The following is a 19,971-nucleotide window of genomic DNA, read 5'->3' on the forward strand; positions in this document are numbered from 1 at the left end:
ATGTGGCCTGCCGATCGAGTGTAAATCGACCATTTCAGACAATTAGTTGGTGCATCAACAATGTTTCACTATTCCAGTAAAAAATCTTGTTACATTTTCTAAAGCATCATGATGCATATAATAGTATTGCTGCTCTGTGGGTTTTAATGCTCCATAAAGCTGTAGAGAACTGGTGAGATATATTAGTGAACACAGGGGCATGTGTTTGTACTCCTGATCTTCTGTACATCTAAGAGCTTAAACACAAAAATCAGAGTGATACAGAAAGACAAGGCAGCTAACGTTTATCTCTCAACTCATTGTTTTGGCAGCAGACTGCTTTAAAACCGCTAAACGAACTGAAACTTCCGCTGGTGTGCTCATCTCTGTGGTTTAACCAAATGCTGCAAAGTCCTGAGCGTGCTGACATTACTGGCCGTATAGTCAATAAACTAAACTGGGTTCCAGGGTGCGCAGATGCCGAGGCTGTGGTGAGTTTCTTCAGAATATGGCAGAATATTTTTCCTTTCAACTGTGTTTCAGCGTAAACAGCAAGATTTTCCTGAACCTGACCACGGTGGCTTCATAAAACATCATTTATGTGTTTCCACTGCTGGTGGGTTCATGTTCCGGGTGAGCTGTGCTCCTGGTTTAATAAGAACACAGAATAGGAAAGATTTTAAGACCAGGTAGCCAGAAACGAGCTGACCTATGACCTCACAGATAAAGCATTGATCGTTTACAGCCAGGTACACCTCTTTGGGCCGTATTGATTCATGCTTGGTTGCGTAAGGTTTATTGGCGGGGAGAAAAGGCAGCATGTGTTGTGTCACGTTCCCTTTAAAGCTAGTTTCCTCTGGTCTTGAAGTCTCACAGAGGCTGTGGTGTAATTATGTTAACACACGGCAGCTGGCAGACCTCCTGAAAACGGTCCGAATAAAGAACCGGCCCTGTACTCTGAGCTCTGAACCGCTTCCCATGAGCCTGCCCTACCAGAACCTTCACACGGCCCATTTATCTGAACCGGCTCTCACCCGCAGCAGGCCTCACTCCGAGGAGCGGCTAGGAAAAGTCATCAGTTCCTCATTACCGTCATTACTATAATTATGTTCTATATTTAAGCCCCTGAAATGAGGCCAGATGAGAGTGTGTGAACCACCCCCGGGACACGTGCTGCAGTGGTACAGCCCGTTTGGTCCCGCTGACGCTGCCCCAGGCGGAGCGTACCACCGCTTTTAGGAGCAGGTTGTTTGTTTGGCCTGAAAACAGGGGTGTGCTCGTTGCCTTGGGAATGTGGATTGTTGCTTCCATGTGGTTGTGCTTCTGGAGAAAAGCCACCTTCCTCCTGATGAGAGGAGAGAAAACCACCCAAAGAGCTCTTACTGAAAGCAACGGTGGCCTCTGTTACGTAACCGCCATTTTTTATTTCTGGAAAGGTTAATGCAGAGCTGGCACCCAATCAGAACACATTTGTTCTGTTTGTGTGGAGGTGAGACTCTGGATCCCGACTCTGGGTCAGATCCAAGCCTGAATCCTGCTTCCTGTAACAATTTGTCTTGTTAAGGAGGACAGTGTAATTTCTTTTCAGTTGGGCTTCATTTCCACAATCACATCTGCCCACAGACATTCAAATCCATATCCTGCTGCTGTTTTGGAAAACTGTAACTTTCTTATTGTTCTCTAGTTGAGTGAAATTTTCCACTTTGACCCCAGTTTCATCTGGAACTGTTTCTGTCACCTTAATTACTGCTCTGAGCACAGATGTGGGCAAGCTTAGGCCAAGAGCTATTCTCTTATTACCATCATGAAAACCAGCATGCTGCATCGGTCTGCCCAGCAGCATTCTGGGAGACACTGTAGGAAGAAATCGAGGGGCTTCTTCACCACGAGAGACCGGAGCCCAAATCCATCCAGTCTTCTCCCGCTCCTTCCTCCCATAACTTGGTTACTTGTTTTTTAAGCAGAACCACAGACCACCGAACCGGTTTCACCATGATCTGGAGATCTTTTAGTTGAACCTGCTCTAGTTTGGTTCGTCTGCAACAGTTTCTGCTCCCTCAGATGGAGAAATAAACCCTGTGAGGACCAAACAAACACCAGCTCTACAGTGAACCTTTCCTGGCTTTATGTTGGGGAAAGTAATGTAACTGTCAGTGTGGGTTGTTTACTTGGTTCTGATTTGAACATCAGGACTCAAACCTAAACCCATTTGCTATGGGAGCAGCACAGGTACAAACGGATCAATGTGTACCTTTATGTGTTTACATCCAACAACCAGTTCGGTCCAGTTAAAGGTCATGTTTACTGCTTCACACCAGCCCTCAGATATCATATTTGAAATACGCCGCCCGTCATCTGCAGAGATGCTGTAAAAGTGACGATGATTCATCCAGTTACGTCATCTGCCTGTTTACTTCCACCAATAAAAGAAGAGTCAAGCGCAGAGAGAAAATGTGTTTCCTTTAGAATCTCTGCGGTCCCCGGACTCACCACAGCTGATGGGTTCCTACATGTACTTCTCACTGATCCACTATGGATCCTTCGGTGCATAAGCAGGATTAACAAATGTGTTCACCAGAGACTTTAATTGGGACAACTTTTGTTTCGCCAGTTTACCAGTTATTGCTGTTCTGTAAGAATGCTTACTGCATTTGCTTTCCTGTAATCATTTAACGTGGTCTGGACCCAACGTGGTCTGGACCCAACGTGGTCTGGACCCAACGTGGTCGGTACCCAACGTGGTCTGGACCCAACGTGGTCGGTACCCAACGTGGTCTGGACCCAACGTGGTCAGTACCCAACGTGGTCTGGACCCAACGTGGTCGGTACCCAACGTGGTCTGGACCCAGAGTTTTGAAGGGTTTTTTTAGGGACTTTTTTTTGGACTTTGGGTTGTTTTGTTGCTCATATTTAGGCCATTTTAGAAATATTTTTGTCTAAGCTATCAAATGGACCCATTCAATTTGTTTAGAGTTTTTTTTTAAGGATTTGTCTGAATGTGAAGCCTTCAGAGTTCAAACTCATCGTCAACGTCTAGAGAAGTATGGAAAACCTTTGTTTATACTCCTGATTCCTGGAGGATGCATGATAAACAGGTTTAAAATGAACCCTTTTATGGAAGCAGCTTCATCTCTTTTCTGAATAACTGCTAAGTTTGATCGAAGCTGCAGCAGTAATCGGATCAATCGGAAGGACGACCCTGCCGGCTTTCATTAAATTAGCGAACAGGGTGACTCTCCAGCTCAGCTGCCATTGGTCAGCGGTCCCGACCCCCAGGGTTCCCCAGTCGATCTCTGAGTAGTTGTGGGGCGGGTGCTTCTGGCTCCAGGCCCTGTTGGGGGGTTTGGACAATAGACTGGGAGGCCCCAACCCGAGACAGAGAGGGAGATAACGGTTGAAAGTTTCACATGAGGACTGCGTGGATTACACTGGCAGAAAGAGGAAGGTCAACAGAAGTTCGAGAAAGCTTGGAACCAGCAGCAGCCACAAAGAAAGCTTCCTGATTTCCACAATGAGCAGCTGAGCACAACAAAAATGCTCCTTTACTTTCTCTTTGACTCAGGAACTGATTCAATATCCTAAATGGAAAGTTTTGGATGATCAAGGAGGAAAACATAACTGGGTCAAATTCTTTGCAAATATTTGTCACTCTGATTTTTAATTTAGACTTTTCAGTAAACAACAGACGCTCTGCTGATAGTTGAGTTCAATTTGACTGCAATGACATTTGCTGTGCTTGTACTCTGCTCTCCCTTGATATCTAATGTCAACGTGCCTTTGAGCAAGTCCCGTATTTCCTAATTGCTCTTAATGGAGGGTGCAGGGTAAAAGTGCAAGACTGCTGGGCAGCTCCAGAGAGCTGAAGGTTCAAAGGAAGCATTCATGCCCAGTTACCTCCTTCACTGGTTAGAAAAGGCTCAAGAACCGATGCATTTACTGCGGTAATTAGCCTTAAATGGCCCACTCAAAGCCAGCAGCACCGGCGGCGGCGGGTGCTCCCGGGCTTCTCCTATCTGCAGAATCTCTGGGTTTCAGTCATTATCCCTGAACCTTCGTCAGACCTTTTGAAGAAAAGTTTTCTGAAGTGGTGCGTGGGATAAGAAAAGCTCTCCAAGTTCAGGGTTTGATTTAAACGACATCCCGCGAGAAACCGGAGGGTGAAGTCAGCTCCGCTTTCAAATCTGGAGGTCCACTTCAGCTTTCATTTATTAAATCACTGAATAAAGATGCTTCTGAACTCTGGGGCTGGGGATCCCAGCATACAGATTAAACTGGAAACTCAGAGCATTAATCAGTCCAAAGGTGATAAACCTGCTGTGAACCAGATGGTATCAGTTTCACCAGGACTTCTGGTCTTCTTTTGATCCTGCGGCATTCTAGAAAATTTACAGTGACAGTAAAACAAAAGTTAGCAGAGGTTTTGTCCAGATTTACTTCGCTCCGTCAGGTTTGTTGATCTGATACTTTCCAAGTATAACCAGTGTCCTTAGCCTTTGAGAAAAGCTGCTGTTTCCTGTCTTGGACTAGGACAGTTAAACGCGTCAGGCTGTGCTCTGATTGGGTTGTCTGTCTGACAGCTCCCATCAGGCTACAAGAATCCGTTTCTAAAAATGTGAAATGCATTTAGTCATTTACGATATTTATGAGATTACGAGTAAATCATTTTTACGGAGCGTTACTTTGATAAGGCTCAGCGTTCTGATTGGAAGAAGCCGATTTCATCAATCAAGAGAACATTATGGGCTTAATTTATCTTTCCCTTCTGAGCTGGATGCAGCAACAGGATCAGTCCATTGAACCGTGTCGGATCAAGGAGCCATTTCCCAAAGCATTAAACTCCTCGACTGAAGGGATTTCTCCACCCTGAAATGTAGCGTGTTTGTTGCAGAAACTCCAGGCTGTTGTTGCTTCTTGCTGATGAATAATTTAAGGAAACCTAAAGTCTGATCTTTGTCTTTGCAGAACCTGATGGCCAAAGCGTTGTATGATAACGTGCCAGAGTCTCCGGAGGAGCTGGCCTTCAGGAAGGGGGACATCCTAACCGTCATTGAGCAGAACACAGGCGGCCTGGAAGGATGGTGGCTCTGCTCTCTGCATGGCCGCCAAGGCATCGCCCCCGGGAACCGCCTGAAGCTGCTAATTGGCCCGATGTTCGAGGCCCAGCCATCGGCCGCTGTTGCCGCCCAGTCTCCTGTCCAGAACCTCCAGCAGGTGGTCAGTTCCGGGGCCCAGGGGCTATACAAGCAGCAGCAGGGAATCTACCAGGTTCCTGCAGGACAGGAGGTCTACCAGGTCCCACCGAGAAGCATCCTGGCTGCTGAGAACACACCCAGCATGGCGAGTCATTTTAATTTCAGCTAAACCTAATTACTGCTCTGTTTATCAGTTAATCTGTCAATTTGCCTCCTGATTAATTACGTTCAGGGATGAGAAATGACGACATAACGAGCGGCTGGGTCTTCTGATTTCTCTGTCCTTGAGAAATGTGTCAAGAACGTGACGTGTTTGTCCAGAACACACCTTCATCTTCATCTTTTAAAACAGTCTTTATCAACAGTTTTCCAGGTTTTTCGAAGATTGTTTTTTTGGACTTTGGCTGCATTTTCATGCATTAGTTTCCCTCCTTCCATAACACTCTCAGCATATTGGGACCAGAACGTTATTAATTCATAAAACTGAATTTTCATGGAGCCTGGGGGACAGAGAAGAGGTTTGCTTACCTGTGTGAAGTGGGACAAGACCTTCTTCTACCATGTTTGGACTTTTAGTTTATGACTCAGGAACCACAGTCTTTTGAAGATGTTTGGACAAACACTCAGAAAAAGTTTCCAGAACATTTCCTGGGTTATCGTTACCAAATTTAAACTTGTAGTAGGTCAGACTTGTATCTGTAGACCTGTTGGATTTCTGAGACCATGTCATTACCCATCCATGAACAGTTATGTAAAAGCAAGCAAAACAAAACCCAGACAAGGTTAGAAAATTACATTTCTGTGTTCTGCAACTTCCATAACTATTAAATAGCTGCAGTTACCATAAGTTTGACAGTTCAGGTTGAATATTCAGAGTGTCACTTTTACAGAGAGACCAAGCTTCTGAATTTGCTCCAAAGGGTTGAAGAACTATGTTAATTGAACTCGGGATGCATTTTACAGCAGTGTTTAGGTGTTTTGGGGGGAACGTTAAGAGGTTTTGAATTTCAGAGATGATTAAATCCGATAATTCAGTGGCAGGTCGGTGCTAGAACATGATGAGAACATGTCCCCATTCATTGAAGCGTTGAACTGCTTCCAGCACCTCAGACGCCATCTCTCCTCCAGGAGACGGATGGTAATTAGATGCTCAACGAGATTTTAGCATCTTCAGGGTGTTTTTTTTAAATGATCTGCTGCAGTCGTCATAGAAACAAGCTCGGGTGTGTGTTTAAAAAGACAAACAGGCTGCAGGCGCCAGCAGCTTAACGTAGGATCCAGAGACGGTGCAGCAGGACATGTCTGTCAGCCACTGCAGCAGGTTCGGCCCAGAGGTGGGATTAAGGAGATGAACGTGTCTGTGAGGAGTGGCTGCTTTCTGCTGTAATCCTGATACTAAATAGATGAAATGGAGTTCTGGACGTGTATCAGGTCTTCAGATCAGTTTGTTCCTGTGAATTAAAAAGATAACGTGTCCAGAAAAGGCCTGGCTATGCTCCGGTGGTTGGTTCTGGTAGAGCTGCTGGTAGATGTTATGGTACTGCAGTTAGATTAGACGGTTCTGTATTGGACCCGTTTGATTTTTTTCCTGCTTCTTGTTGTGACCCGGTAAAACATGATGGCTTACAGAACAGGAATATCTTTAAAATTTAGATTTTTTTCCTGGAAAATGTTGAGTAAATATTTAGCTTTTAATCATATTTATGCTGAAAATAGGATGATAATTAATGGCAATCAGGGACCATGCAGATAAAACCTACCTTCTACGGCAGTTTTTAATAAGCTGCATAAAAGTGAGCGTATGTGGATGTTTGGATCTGGAGCTGTGAGAATGTATTTCCAAACTCCTGGTCATCTCATCACTAAGCAGGCCCATCTGCTATTTTTAAAACAGATTCCTGTAATCTGTGAAGCACCAATGTGGTTCTGCTTCCTAGAATGATATTTGAGGCTGGTTCCCAGCTTAACCAGTATTCCCAGGAACAGCCACAGAGCTAGGGTTCTGTTTGTCGAGCTCTTCGTGTTCTGGTTGCGTGCTGGCTCACTTCAGCAAACCCAGAGCGGTTGTTTCCTCTTGATGTGGCTTGGAGGTTCTGGTGTATAAATGGACCCTGAGGTTTGGCTGCTTGGTTTGATGCAGTCTTCTTGTCCTGGGATGCCCCTCCTTCATGACCTCCATGCCGGGACCATGTTGGACAGAAGCCTGGAGCTCTGGAGCCAGTTTCATCCCTCAGCTCTGAGAGGCCCGTTCATCTCAGCCTGCTGCTGATTTCCTCTTCTTCCTCGCCTGAGATGATAAGGTCATGCTGTTTAAAGACAGACCAGGTTCAGAGTTCAAATATCTGCTCTTATCAGCTCCTTCCAGACGCTCTTTTTCTTTCTTCTCTTCTGCTTTCACGAGGTCCACTCCTATGAGCACTTCCTTCTTCACTGATCCAATCTGGTGCAACAAAAGGTTTAATGAACTGCAGGATAAATTCAGGAAGTGCTCTGACAAGTGTTTATGGGCTACCAGGGCGTGCCGTCTTCATAAATCAACCTCACCAGAATAATCTGCTCTGCGGTGACATTTCCTCCTCTGGAAACTTTCAAGCAGTAAATGTGATCAAGTATTAGAGGACAGATGGAGGAATGCAGGCTATGCTGCTCTTTAAGCCAACCATAAACTCAAACCATAACAGATTCCTTTTCATGTCTAAAGGAAACAAAGACAACTAGCTCAGTTCTGCTATTTTAGCCGCTCTGAGGGCTGGACTGTCTGCTCGCCACGTTGGTTCAGACCAAAATATCTTTTAAATAGCTGAATGTGATGGACGGCAGAAACTGTCCTGCAGAAGAGGAAGGACCTGGTACCTTCAAGCCTCAAAGGCTTGGAGCTCACCACCAGAGATAAATAGTCAAACATCTGTGGACACATTCAAAAAGCTGCTCAGCAGTTATAAGAAGGACCTGACTGCTGTGGTGCTAATAGCCATGTTTCAGATGACTACTGAGGAATAAAGAATATTCAAAATGCCATTTGTTCATAAAATGTAAATAAAAACAGACCAGGTTTTGTTTCTACTCTGATCCTCCTTTTACATTTTACAATAGAACAGAATAGAATAGAATTATTGTCCCTCAGTGGGAAAATTCAGGTGTTTCAGCAGCAAAGTAAAACATTCAGATCCACACAAAAGTAAAAATATAAAAACCAAAAAAGAAGGATGAGTTATGCTGATTGAGTGACAAATTACAACATAAGAAGAAAATACTGTACAGTTATTATACTAAGCATCCTCAGATTAAATGAAGTATGCAACTGAGTAGAATTATTTTAAAATGTAGAAAATCTGCATGTATAATCGTGCATAAAAACAGACTATTTACAAAAAGAGGAAAAACTGTCCAAATAATAGCAGGGGTATGAATACTTACTGCGTTTGTTGCAAGCAGTGATGGTTATAATGTCTAACAGCTGCTGGGAGGAAGGATCTGTGATAATGCTCCTTTGTGCACCTAGGATGCAGCAGTCTGTCACTGAAGATGCTCTCTAGTTCTGCAACAGCTTCGTTATTTTATACTTTATTTGTACTTTAGTACCCGGAGAGATCCCACGCAGGCCCTGCAATCTTCATGCAGAAGTACCCCAGGCCGGGATCTGAACCCAGGACCTTCTTCTTGCAAGGCAGCTGCTATCCACTGCGCCACTGTGTGGCCATGTGCATTAATGTTTGGTGGAAAAATAGTGAAAATATGTGAACATCTATTAATGTCAAATGTCTCAATGAATCAGACAGTGCTTTTATTTTGAAGAACAGGAAGTGTCTTTATAGTCATCAGTTCGGCTTGAATCCTCTGGGCTGAAGAGCATCATCTCCATAATAAGAAGCCAATTATCTTATCATTATCTCTGTGTGCAATATTAATGTTGCAGATATTTGGAATAATCTTTCTGTTGGCTGTTCTATTCCAGCTGTCATAAATTCACCATTTGCCTGCAGATACTCTGCTTGGCCTGTTGGATGAAGGCTACATCTGACACAGATAGTTGTCACTAAGAGGCCAAAGGTCACAGAGAGAGTTGGAAGCACATATAAGAAAGAGCATCATGAGAAAAATTGTCATTTCAATATTTCCTGATAATATAATGGTATGATTGTCTCAACACCCTGCAGCCAGTAAGCAATGAAAATCTATGTGGGGGGGTGTTCAATACCTGGATCCTTAAACCTCCTTCATCAGACACGCCTGGTACACATGAGCCTAGCGTTCCTGCCTGGACATTCCCTCATCCACATTGTTTCTGCTGGATATGTTCTTCTTGGAAAGGAACTTCTGGATGTCAGACACATCCATTAGCGTTACTCACTCAGCAGAGGATTAAACTCCTGCTCTGATCCCAGCAGATGATCACCCCTCGCTTTAAGCTGTTTGGGTTTAGCCACTTGGACATACTTTGGAGACGGCTGACTTCCTCGTGGGATTCCAGGCTTAATTACCTGCATTAATTAGTTTGGAGCTTTAATAAGCTGGAGCCATTATGGTGCTGTGATTCAACAGAAAAGGTTGCTGTAACGGACTGTTTGGTGCTGCTGGTTGGAAAGATTTCATCTTTCATGGCTCCAATCAGCAGAGCCCTGACAGAACTGAAGGCAGTTAGCAACCAGATGGATGGATTAAAGAGGCGAGGGACCAAAAGGCTGTGATTGTGCACAGAGCCAATGAAAAGGTGTGAAACACGGATTCCTTGATAGGTAGTGTTGTAAATATGAATCTGAGAATATTATTTAATATTTTAATATTAATATTTTACAAATTAATATTTCGGTCTGTTAAGGGTTGTCCTGTGAATACCAGCCCAGTAAGGCGATGGTATTAGGACAGAATAGAAAGGTGTGAGACGAGCTCTGACATTATTGAACAGCATAAACTCTGCACATATATGGAATAAATTCACACAATTTATTAAAATACAAGAATTTATTAACAAAAATAAGTCAACTCAAAGTCAAACATATTTCAATCAATAAACTCTTTACTTTGCTAAAACAATTCAACTAAACTACCAAGCAGAATTAAAGAATAATGAAGACTAATGGACTATGTACAATATAAACAAGTTGATTAAAGATGATTGATAATTATGACCAAAAGAGTGATGCAACATTACCATGCAATGTTTATGTTTGAGAACCACGGATTATCTTGAAGAATCTGGAAATTAAGTTAAGTTAGTCTTGGAACCAACTTAGACAATAATCAGCAAACGTTTAGACAACCATTCACAATGTAAGATCAGATTAAATATTATTTTAATAAAATAATGATCTGCTGAATAAAACCAACCTCCTGGATGACTAATTCTCAACGGTGTTTAATTAACTGCCTTCATTTATTAAAATAATATTTGAAGAAATATTATTGAGTATTTTGGAAAAGAGCCAAATCTTTCTGGAGAAATGGGGCTTAATGGTGTTTACTTAGTTATCAACTTTAGTAAATGATGTTCAGGAACTATTATTTACTAGCTTGAAAACTAACAACCTTTCTGTTGACTAGCCTTAATGCTAGCACACGTGTTCTTACCGGCTGGCCGTTGGGCTAACAAAGAAGCTAGCTAAAGTGCTAAGCTAGAAGATAGCTTAGCGCCAGAATCAACACATACCTTTAAAATACCAGGTTAATAAAAGGGTTAAAATGCATAAGCGCTGACGGCGCATTATGAGCAATGTTCTGGTTAAAACCACCCTTTAAATAAAGTTTATCTTAACTTTAAAACATACAAAGAACCCGAACCGGCCTGGGTGCTACAGGTAGCATGCTAGCACCAAGATAGCCGAGTTCCACAAAACAAACTTCATAACATGAAAACGTTCAGATCATTTCATCCTAAACCAATCTGTTAATCTGCCCAAACCCCAACCTCTGAAGCTGTTGAGGGAATGTCGTCCCAAGGCGAAGTTTGAAGAAGATATCCGTCGTGAACAAAGAGTTAGCTTCCCGCTAACTTCCTCAGTTTCTCCCGATCAGAAGGTAACCAGCTGTTCGTTACCGTAAACACGGTTGAGGACGTCGTCTTTCCTCCAGACTCGGCTTGTCGAAACAGCTTCTCTCGGAACACCGTTTGCTTCTGTGGGGCCTCGAAGAGAAAATGTAAGCAACTCTTACAACTTAATTTCTCCGTTCATGAATGAAAATACCGGATACACAGACAGTATTTCATTCTACTTAACTTTTGCAAATGATCGGTTCTTGGATCCAGTTGAATTTATGTCCTTTTGCCAGCAAAAGACATTCAGCTGTTCCCTCCTGACCCGATGGTCATCGGTGTGGAAGAGAAAGACTTGTGGAAAAGTGGGGCTTTTATTTGGGTATTGGCGCCACAGGAAGTCCGCAGTTACCCCATTTCCTGGCTGTGCTGGAAGAAGGTTAATGCACTTTATTTTGAAAGGTTCCAGGAAAGTATGTACCGGAGTTTTAGTGTTGAACACCCATGGCTGTGTGGTCCCAACAGTAGCATAAATCAACAGCAGTCAGATAGAAACCTCACCTAAAGACACTGCTGGCAGCTTTTTCCTGTCTCTCAGAGACGTGACCTGACACGTCCTTTTGTTTTCAATCTCTTTCAGATTTTTGTTTTTGCAGGAACTCACCTCCCACTAAGACTAAAACACACATGGGTCAGGATGAGATGCTCCCAGGATGATGATCCTCATTTTATCTACACAAATATTTCAAACAAGAACGACAAACATGATCATAGCTCTTCTGCTGTTGTTTTTCCTACTGCTGCTAAAATGTCATATATTCATAATTACAGTAATAGCGTTTAATATTTAAGATTTTAACACATTTAAGTAAAAATACAAAATAAACACTTTAAGGAGTATTCTCCAACTGGTTTTTGCAGAATATAACAAGCTGTTATTTGCAGGTTAACTAGTCAGGCTCTCTGCTCCGGTAGCCTGCAGTCAGCTGTTTAACAGACATAAAAACTGTAGTTTTAAAACAATGTTTCCTTAATTAGACATAGATGTTGCTCCTTTAGTTTACACACCTTGACTCTTTCTGAACAGCCCAATTGATCTTTTGTGCTAGCAAGGGAAAATGGAGCAGTCAGCTGACTGGCAGTGCACAGCATCAGGAGGGGAAGGAGCAGTGCTTCTCCACATGACTCCAGATCATCCTACCCTGGTCACTGCGACTCACTATAAGGATTTCAAACTGTAGAAATGGTGCGTTGCAACATTTAAAGTTGCGAATCCTTAATTTACCTGAATGCACTGAAACCTGAACCATCAAACAATAGAATAAATCAGTCATTTAGTTACTGAGGACAAATAAGCTGTAAAAGGCCCAAAAACTGTGAAAGAGCTCCAGGAGATCTGGAGAACTCATCAAGAAGATCAGTCCTCTTAGAAGACAAATCTGTAGGACAGCACAAGGTTCATTTTATTTACCTTAATATTAACTAACCTTCGTTTTGGATAAATATTTAGTCACCTGATATCTATGATTAGCTGCTAAATGAAATTATTCTTTACTTTATTTTTTGCTTAAAAGACCGACTGATTTCTTATGTTCTCCCAGCAGTGGTTTTTATCCACCACATATTTACTGGGTTATGGATCCTGTTTTATGCCCTTTTGTTTGGACTCTGCAGCAAAGCTTAAATGAAGTCTTCAGACAGTGTTAGCGTTGCAGCTCAGTGGTCAAGGATACATAAGGGAATAAAACATGATGTAGCTGCTGATGTCATGCGACCCATTAAATGTCCTAGAATTAGCTCTGGAAAGATCTACCTGCCTGAACCGGAGTCTGTGAGGATCCAGAGCAAACACACCTCTGCTGAGAGAGCCTCCAGTCACTCTGCGCAGCAGGTGGGAGTGTTAACGAGTCGACTGCTTAACGCCGCCGGCACTCGTTCAGACCTGATCGTGGAGCAGGCCCTGCAGCTCTTGGTGAGGTCTTCCCTCTGCCGCCGTCCTACCTCATGGGATGCAGTCAATATTTAGCCGCCGGCAGCTACAGCAGCACCCGGGAGGAGACGGGACAGAGAAGAGCCTCTGATGGCAACCCAAAGCTGGACACGTCGCTGCCGTCTGCGTCCCACCATCCTTTCATTGTTTCTCTCAGGCTGAACCTGCAGCAACAGAAACCAGACATGATCCATATGTTCATAAGGAAATACTGAAGGATGCTGCAGTGGAGCTCCAAGCAGCACATCAGAGGCAGACAAGCAAGAATTTAACCTCCAACTATCTGACAGGTTAAACAGAACCTTCAGGTCCAGTTCATACAGAAACAGACAGGGATGACGTCTAATGGGAAGTGAACGGGATCAGAACTGGAACCTGGAAAATGGATCAAAAGTGATAACTAAAGTCCAATTTTTTGGGACCCATTTAAACTTTAAATGATGGTTCTGCTGGAAGGACGGATAAGATATTGAGGTCCAAGCAGGCCCAGTATTGTCAATAGAGAAGTTTTCAGTTTTTAGTGAACTTGATGAACACCGTAAGATGTGTTTATAGCAACAGTCATGGGACTAGACCCGGTGGACCTGCTTGGGTTTGTTTTCTGATCCAACTCCGGGTTCTTTAACATCCTACAAGTTCTACTGAAAACGGAACCATGAGAAACAAGCTGAATGCTAAGAAATGTGCCTCAGTGCTCATAAACACTTTTCTAACACATCGCTCAGAAAAATGATTTGAGAAAAAAACATAAAGTCAGTTTACACTTGGAGTATTGTGAAGTACTAGTAGTAATAGTAATATATATATATATATATATGTGTGTGTGTGTGTGTGTAGGTTTTATCTCTGACTCTGCATGCTCGCTGCATGATTCATGCTCAGAAAGAAATTCCAGCTATGAACCCCTGAAATCACTGTGTTCAGATGGGAATTATAGGAAACATATGGACCAGCGTTATCCAGACTCCGGTTCAGATGAATGGAATTCCTTTCCATAGATGGAGTCTCGTTTTCTGCTCCCGTCTTTTTCCATTTCTTCATGTCGGTCCTTTCGGTGATCCAGCCCAACTTTCCTCAGAAGTGTTAATCCCGTTCTGAGGTCATGCTTCAGGAAACACCCCCCACCCGGCAGCAGAGATTATATTAGGCATTTATCCGACGGCACAGTGACAGAAGTCAAACGCATGGTTCCTGTTTCCCAGCACTGCTCCATCCAGGGTGCTGGTAGTAGTGGGGGCAGAGGAGGAGGAATGAGCTCTGGAAAGACATTCCCAGCATTCCTGGCTTCTCTCTGAAGGTCTGTTGCTCTGCTGTTAGTGGATATGAGACGATGCTGAGGAGAAGGAGGTGGAGGAGCTGGTTAGCACTGAAGGGAAAGGAGGAGAAAAAGGTGAGAAAACATTAACAGGGTCAAAGATGTCATCCATGAAAGGGAAACCATGCAGTGTTGGAATTTCTTATCCGGGTTTTAATCACAAAACTTTACTAAATTCCTTCTTCCTCACAGAGTAAGAAAGTCTTAAAGCTTCTTTATTTCCTGCAGCAGAAATACTCTGGTTTGAGGGAATCTGGACTGATTATCTGAGCAGACAGAACGTTCTGATCATGAAACTGTCCTTATTGGATTCAATGTACAGCTTTAAATAAAATAGAGCTAAAGTTTTATTTGATTGTATTCCTCTAATGACTTCCAGCTGCTCAAAGTTTTGTTTAGTTATGAACGTTTAACCTCAGTTATTTCACACAGTCTTATTTTCCAGCGCAGCCTGTGGCTGAAACTCAAACAGCCTCATAAATAACGTTCAAATAAAACTTACAGCATCAGCTGAAAACAACCTGGTTTAACTTTTGCTGCTTTAAAACTAGAGCTGCACAATATATCGAATCGTAGTCGTCTTCATAACTTCAACGTGTCCTATTATTTTTAAACAGGAAAGTTGTACTTGGTTGAGATATTTATTAGGCTGTGAGATTCAAACTGTGGCGGGTTGTAAAACTGACCAATCAGATGGACTTTAACTGCCTCTGATCTAGATCGTATCGATAAGAGAAAAGGAAGAGGAAATATGGTCCTCTCATTACTTCTCTGAGAGTAAACTGTGGCGAAGCTCAGATTATCGTGGCTGAACGAATGCGAAGCGTTTTACAGGACAGAACCTCTGGGTTGGGTTTTAGTACCATAGAACTGTTAGCTCAGGTCCTCCTCAATCAGAACAGCGTTGTTATGAATACGGTCTTTAAGAATTGGTGCACATTTGATGTTGGTCAAGTGCAACTAAGAAGAAAGTTCATAATAATTTATCAAACCCTACTTCTAACTAAAAACGGTTGGTTTCCTGACACAAACCCAACCTTTAAAGCAAAGTTCAAAGTGTTTGAAGCTTTTAGAGGACCATTCCAAGGGACAAAACCAGTTTGGATCACTGTCCTGTTGGAAAACACTTGGTTCTATCCAGGTTTTAATCATCTGACACAAGCTGCCCTCCTCAGGACAAAGCAAACTGGTTTAGATGTTCAGAAAAACCCAAGACTGGTAGCCACAGGGTCCAGAGTGAAGCCAGGGGAGGACTCAGTGTGTGGTTTTCACACCTCTTAGTAGGGAGGTGGTGGCATCATGCTGAGGGCTGTTCTGCTGTCAGTGGTACTGGTGCATGGCACAAAATGAATGGATTAATGAAGAAATAATTCTTCAAATCTGCAGCTAGATGGTTGAAACTTTGTTCCAACAGGACAATGATCTCAGACAGATCTAAACTGGTTTTGGGATGGAGAAAGCAGCATTAACATCACCTCTTTAATGGTCTGGTTGGCAGTCTGTCCCAGCAGGTTGTCAGGTCTGAGCTTTGCAGCATGTAGAGCAGAGAGCTTAGATGAACCTCTACTGAGCTGAAATGTTTGCTCTGCAGCTGCAGGCGTCTGTTTATGACTCGGCTTCCTGATTCCTGGAGAAGGAGGATGTTCTCAGGAAATATCTGCCTCAAATGTAATTACTGAGGGTTGCTGAGGGACGAGGAATGAGAAGCAGCCAAAACAACTAAAGAGCAGCAGCACTGTAACAGACACGGGTCTGAGAGCTGGTGCTGAAATGTTCAGCCAGGAGTTGTTATTGTTGTTTCAGACAGCAGCTCTCATTATGCATCTCTGTCCTTGTTGTGGTCCAACAGGTGGTGACCCCAACCAGAGTGGGCCAGTCCTACTCCTACAGCCCCGGACAACACAACCAGCAGGACCTGTATGACGTCCCACCCAGCAGATCACAAGGGGTAGGTGTCATGTTCCCATTACAGCATCATGACCCGTTCTACCAGCTGTTCCTACTGTAGATCCACCATCCAACCACCACAGCATCTAACAAAGTCACTAGAGCCAAAAACAGACGCGATGCACCTGGGTTTCATGCAGATGTGTCAATCAGGGTCATATCTGCTCCACATCATCAACTAAACAAGAAAAAAGATGAGCATCAACAGAACAAACGTTGAAGCATTCTTTATGTTCTGATCAGCCTACCTGCTGGTTCTGATTCCGAGACATGATGATCACCACCTGCTTCTAAAATCCCACAGCTCTGTTATTTACTTTCTTATTATTTGTTTTGTCTTGAAGTGTTTGTTCTGTTTTAATATCTGCCTGCAACAAATACATGGAAATCTGATCAAATCTTCTCAGCAGCTGCATGGAAACCATTTCTGTGTATCAAGATGAAATAAACAAGTCAGTCAAATTTCAAGTAGTGAATCCTTATCACATTAAATACCGATAAAACACTGATGTTTGTAGTTGGATCATGACTAAATGTGGAAAAGTGTAAAGGTCAATGCTTCCTCTGCAGGACAGAAAAACAACATGACATCGTTCTGTTCCTGCAGCTTGTTGCTGATGCATCTTCTGGCCAGAAGGTTGGTCTGTAATGGCGTCTGAGAACAGATAGTCCTGTCGTGGACATGCAGCAGAGGGACAGATCATGAGAACATTTCCAGGAATTCTGGAAATGTTCTTCTGAAGTCCTGTTCAGAAGGAACTTGGTTCTGGTTCTCTGTTCTTAGGGAATGTGTGTTAGCCTTTAGGCACCGTGGCTGCAGAACAAAAAACAGATTATTCGTGGAACATTTTCTGTTGCTGCTGGATACCGACGGTTCCACTCTGGTTTTTTCCCCCCTTCCTGATCAATAACGGGCTTTGGTTTGGCCCAAACAAATCGGACCTTCCTGTCTGATTGTAATGCTGCGTGTGACTTCTGTGTTCCAGGTGTACGATATTCCTCCTGGTCAGATGTTTCCAGCTCAGCAGGGTGGAGCAAGAAATCAAGGAGTGTACGACGTTCCTCCAGCCCAGATGGACCTCCGGACACAAGGCGTTTATGACATTCCTCCTTCTTCCCAAGGGGTGAGTGAGGGGAAAGTCTAACTCCATGGCACATCAGCCTGGCACCCGACTCATTTCTGTCAAATAAAACCGAATCAAGGAGGCTGAAAACTGTTTATTGACGCAGCTCCTCAGATTTCTCCTGATTTTCTCCATTAAATGAATAATGCGTCAAAGGACATATTTATGGTGTTCTTGTGGCTGGTCTAAATTAAAGCTTTGCTTGCCAGCGGAGCTGAACAGAACCCACTGAGTGTGTGGCTTTGTGTTTGAACTGCAGCAGGAAAAACGCTCCTATTTCCAGAGATTCCTGCAGCGGCGTTCGGACAGCCAGCAGTTTGTTTGGAATAACCTGGAGTTCTCTGGGACCTGTTATTTACGTTGCTCCTAATTACAGTTTGCTGGGGCCCATCTAGCTGTGAAGTGCACCGTTTTATTCATTTTTGCTGAGCTCCCATAATGCTTTGTGGCACTTGGACACATGTTCAGCGCTGCTGCTGCAACAAATCGAAGGACGAAACTTTAAGGTTTTTCAAATATAAAATCCATGCCTTCTGGTTAGTCTTTCACTTTCTTTAATTATCCCGATTAATGGTGGAAACTCCCACAGATCCAATCACTGTAAAAAGAAAGTACACCCTTTATCAGAACATACTGAAGCTGATCCGGTCAAACTTCAAGTGAACAAAGCAAACGGCAGCTTCCACCTTCATTATTTATTAAACAACGGAGCCAAGCGGTGTGAAACTAAGTACACCCTTGCTGCTTCCACCAGATTATAGATCACGACGGTAAAAGCAGAAAATGTGCAGTTTGCTGCTTTGAGGCATTCAGCTGTGTTTGCACAAAACAAAGTTGGGAATGTTTTTGGACCTTTTCCTTCAGTAAAAAAAAGGTTTTGCACTGATACTGATCAGTTTTTCTTAAAACATGATAAGATGTAACAAACATTTAATATAAAATAATAAATTACTTATTTGGACATCCTGTTTATTACAGAAAAATTGGAGAAAACCAAAAATGTAACTTTTTAGGCCTAAAATAAAGTTTTGTGTGTGTGTCTGTGTGTGTGTGTGTGTGTGTGTGTGTGTGTGTGTGTCTGTGTGTGTGTGTGTGTGTGTGTGTGTGTGTGTGTGTGTGTGTGTGTGTGTGTGTGTGTGTGTGTGTTGTCCTGATGTCTGAATGTTAACCCTCTTTTTTCTCCTTCCTCCGTAGGTCTACTCAGTGCTGCCCTGCAGGACCAACGCAGACCTTCAGGAGGGAAACTATGACTTCCCACAGCCTCACAAGCACAATCAGGAAGGCATCTACGACGTCCCTCCTCCCGTCCTCACCAAACCTTCTCACGGCCCCCACTCTCATTACGATTTCCCCCCCAGCGCCGAGCCCCCTGCCCATCACCAACACTCAAACACCAACGGCAACGAGGGCATCTACGACGTTCCTCCTCCCGCCCTTCATTCTGGAGCGGACTCTCAGCGGGATGTTTATGACTTCCCGCGAGGCATGCAGCCTCTCCAGCTAAAAAGCTCTTCTGCTGACCGGGATGGAAGCAAAGGTATCTATGATATTCCCGCTCAGGACGCTCGCACCGTGGCGGATGTGACGGACGGCGTGAACCGCCTGTCGTTCTCCAGCACCGGCAGCACGCGAAGCAGCATGTCCACCTCCTCCTCTTCCATGGGCTCCAGCTCCGAGGGACGCCTCTTTCTGGATGTGGACGCTGCCGTGCAAAGGTTGTACCGCCTACAGCAAGCAGTGGAACTCTCTGTTGGAGCCTTACAATCGATGGCATCTTCTACCCACTGGAGGACTTTTCCCTTCATGGAGCGCCACGCCAACGATGTGCGCACAGTGCTGGACAAAGTCCGAGCTGCTCTGGGGGACTTTACGGCATTCGGAAAAGGAGCCGCAGCAAACGCCACATCTCTGTCAGACTCCAGCCTGCACAGTAAGCTCAGACGTCAGCTGGGACGCCTGGAGGACTCGCAGCAGATCCTTGTGCAGACCTGCCAAGCTCTGGAGAACAGCAGCTGGGCTCTGAACGCCCTGGCTTCATCCAGACAGCACCACAACAAGAGCGACGACCTGGACCGCTTCGTCATGGTCTCCAGGACTGTTCCTGACGACACCAAGCAGCTGGCCTCAACGATAGGCAGCAACGCTGAGCTGCTCTTCAGACGAGCGCACCCCGACGGTACTTTCTCCGTCGGGAGCTCACTGGAGGAAAACCACGTGCATCCGCTCACTTCTCCGTCCTCAGATACAGAGAACTACGGTGGCCAGACTAAAGCCTTCCCCGTTCATCCCAACCAAGACAAGGACAACATGAACAACAGCGAGAAGTGTGTGAAGAGCTGGATGGAGGACTACGATTACGTCCACCTGCAGGTAAAACAGGAACGCCAGGCTGGACTGAAGTCATGACACTTTCAGCTCATTTAAAATCAACTCCTCGTTGGCTCCTTGGAATA

General features: G+C 44.0%; 1 protein-coding gene across 1 annotated transcript in view; it reads left to right on the plus strand.

Annotated features, from left to right (window-relative positions):
- The window catches only part of nedd9 (neural precursor cell expressed, developmentally down-regulated 9), a 31,194-nt gene that overhangs the window by 9,174 nt on the left and 2,049 nt on the right, over window positions 1-19,971 (plus strand). The window contains exons 2-5 of the mRNA XM_047384395.1: window positions 4,942-5,316; window positions 16,297-16,395; window positions 17,381-17,518; window positions 18,713-19,888. Coding sequence (XP_047240351.1) covers window positions 4,942-5,316; window positions 16,297-16,395; window positions 17,381-17,518; window positions 18,713-19,888 — 1,788 coding nt within the window. The remainder of the gene's footprint in view (window positions 1-4,941; window positions 5,317-16,296; window positions 16,396-17,380; window positions 17,519-18,712; window positions 19,889-19,971) is intronic.

The sequence above is a fragment of the Girardinichthys multiradiatus genome, chromosome 13, assembly GCF_021462225.1.
Source record: "Girardinichthys multiradiatus isolate DD_20200921_A chromosome 13, DD_fGirMul_XY1, whole genome shotgun sequence".
Classification (NCBI taxonomy): domain Eukaryota; kingdom Metazoa; phylum Chordata; class Actinopteri; order Cyprinodontiformes; family Goodeidae; genus Girardinichthys; species Girardinichthys multiradiatus.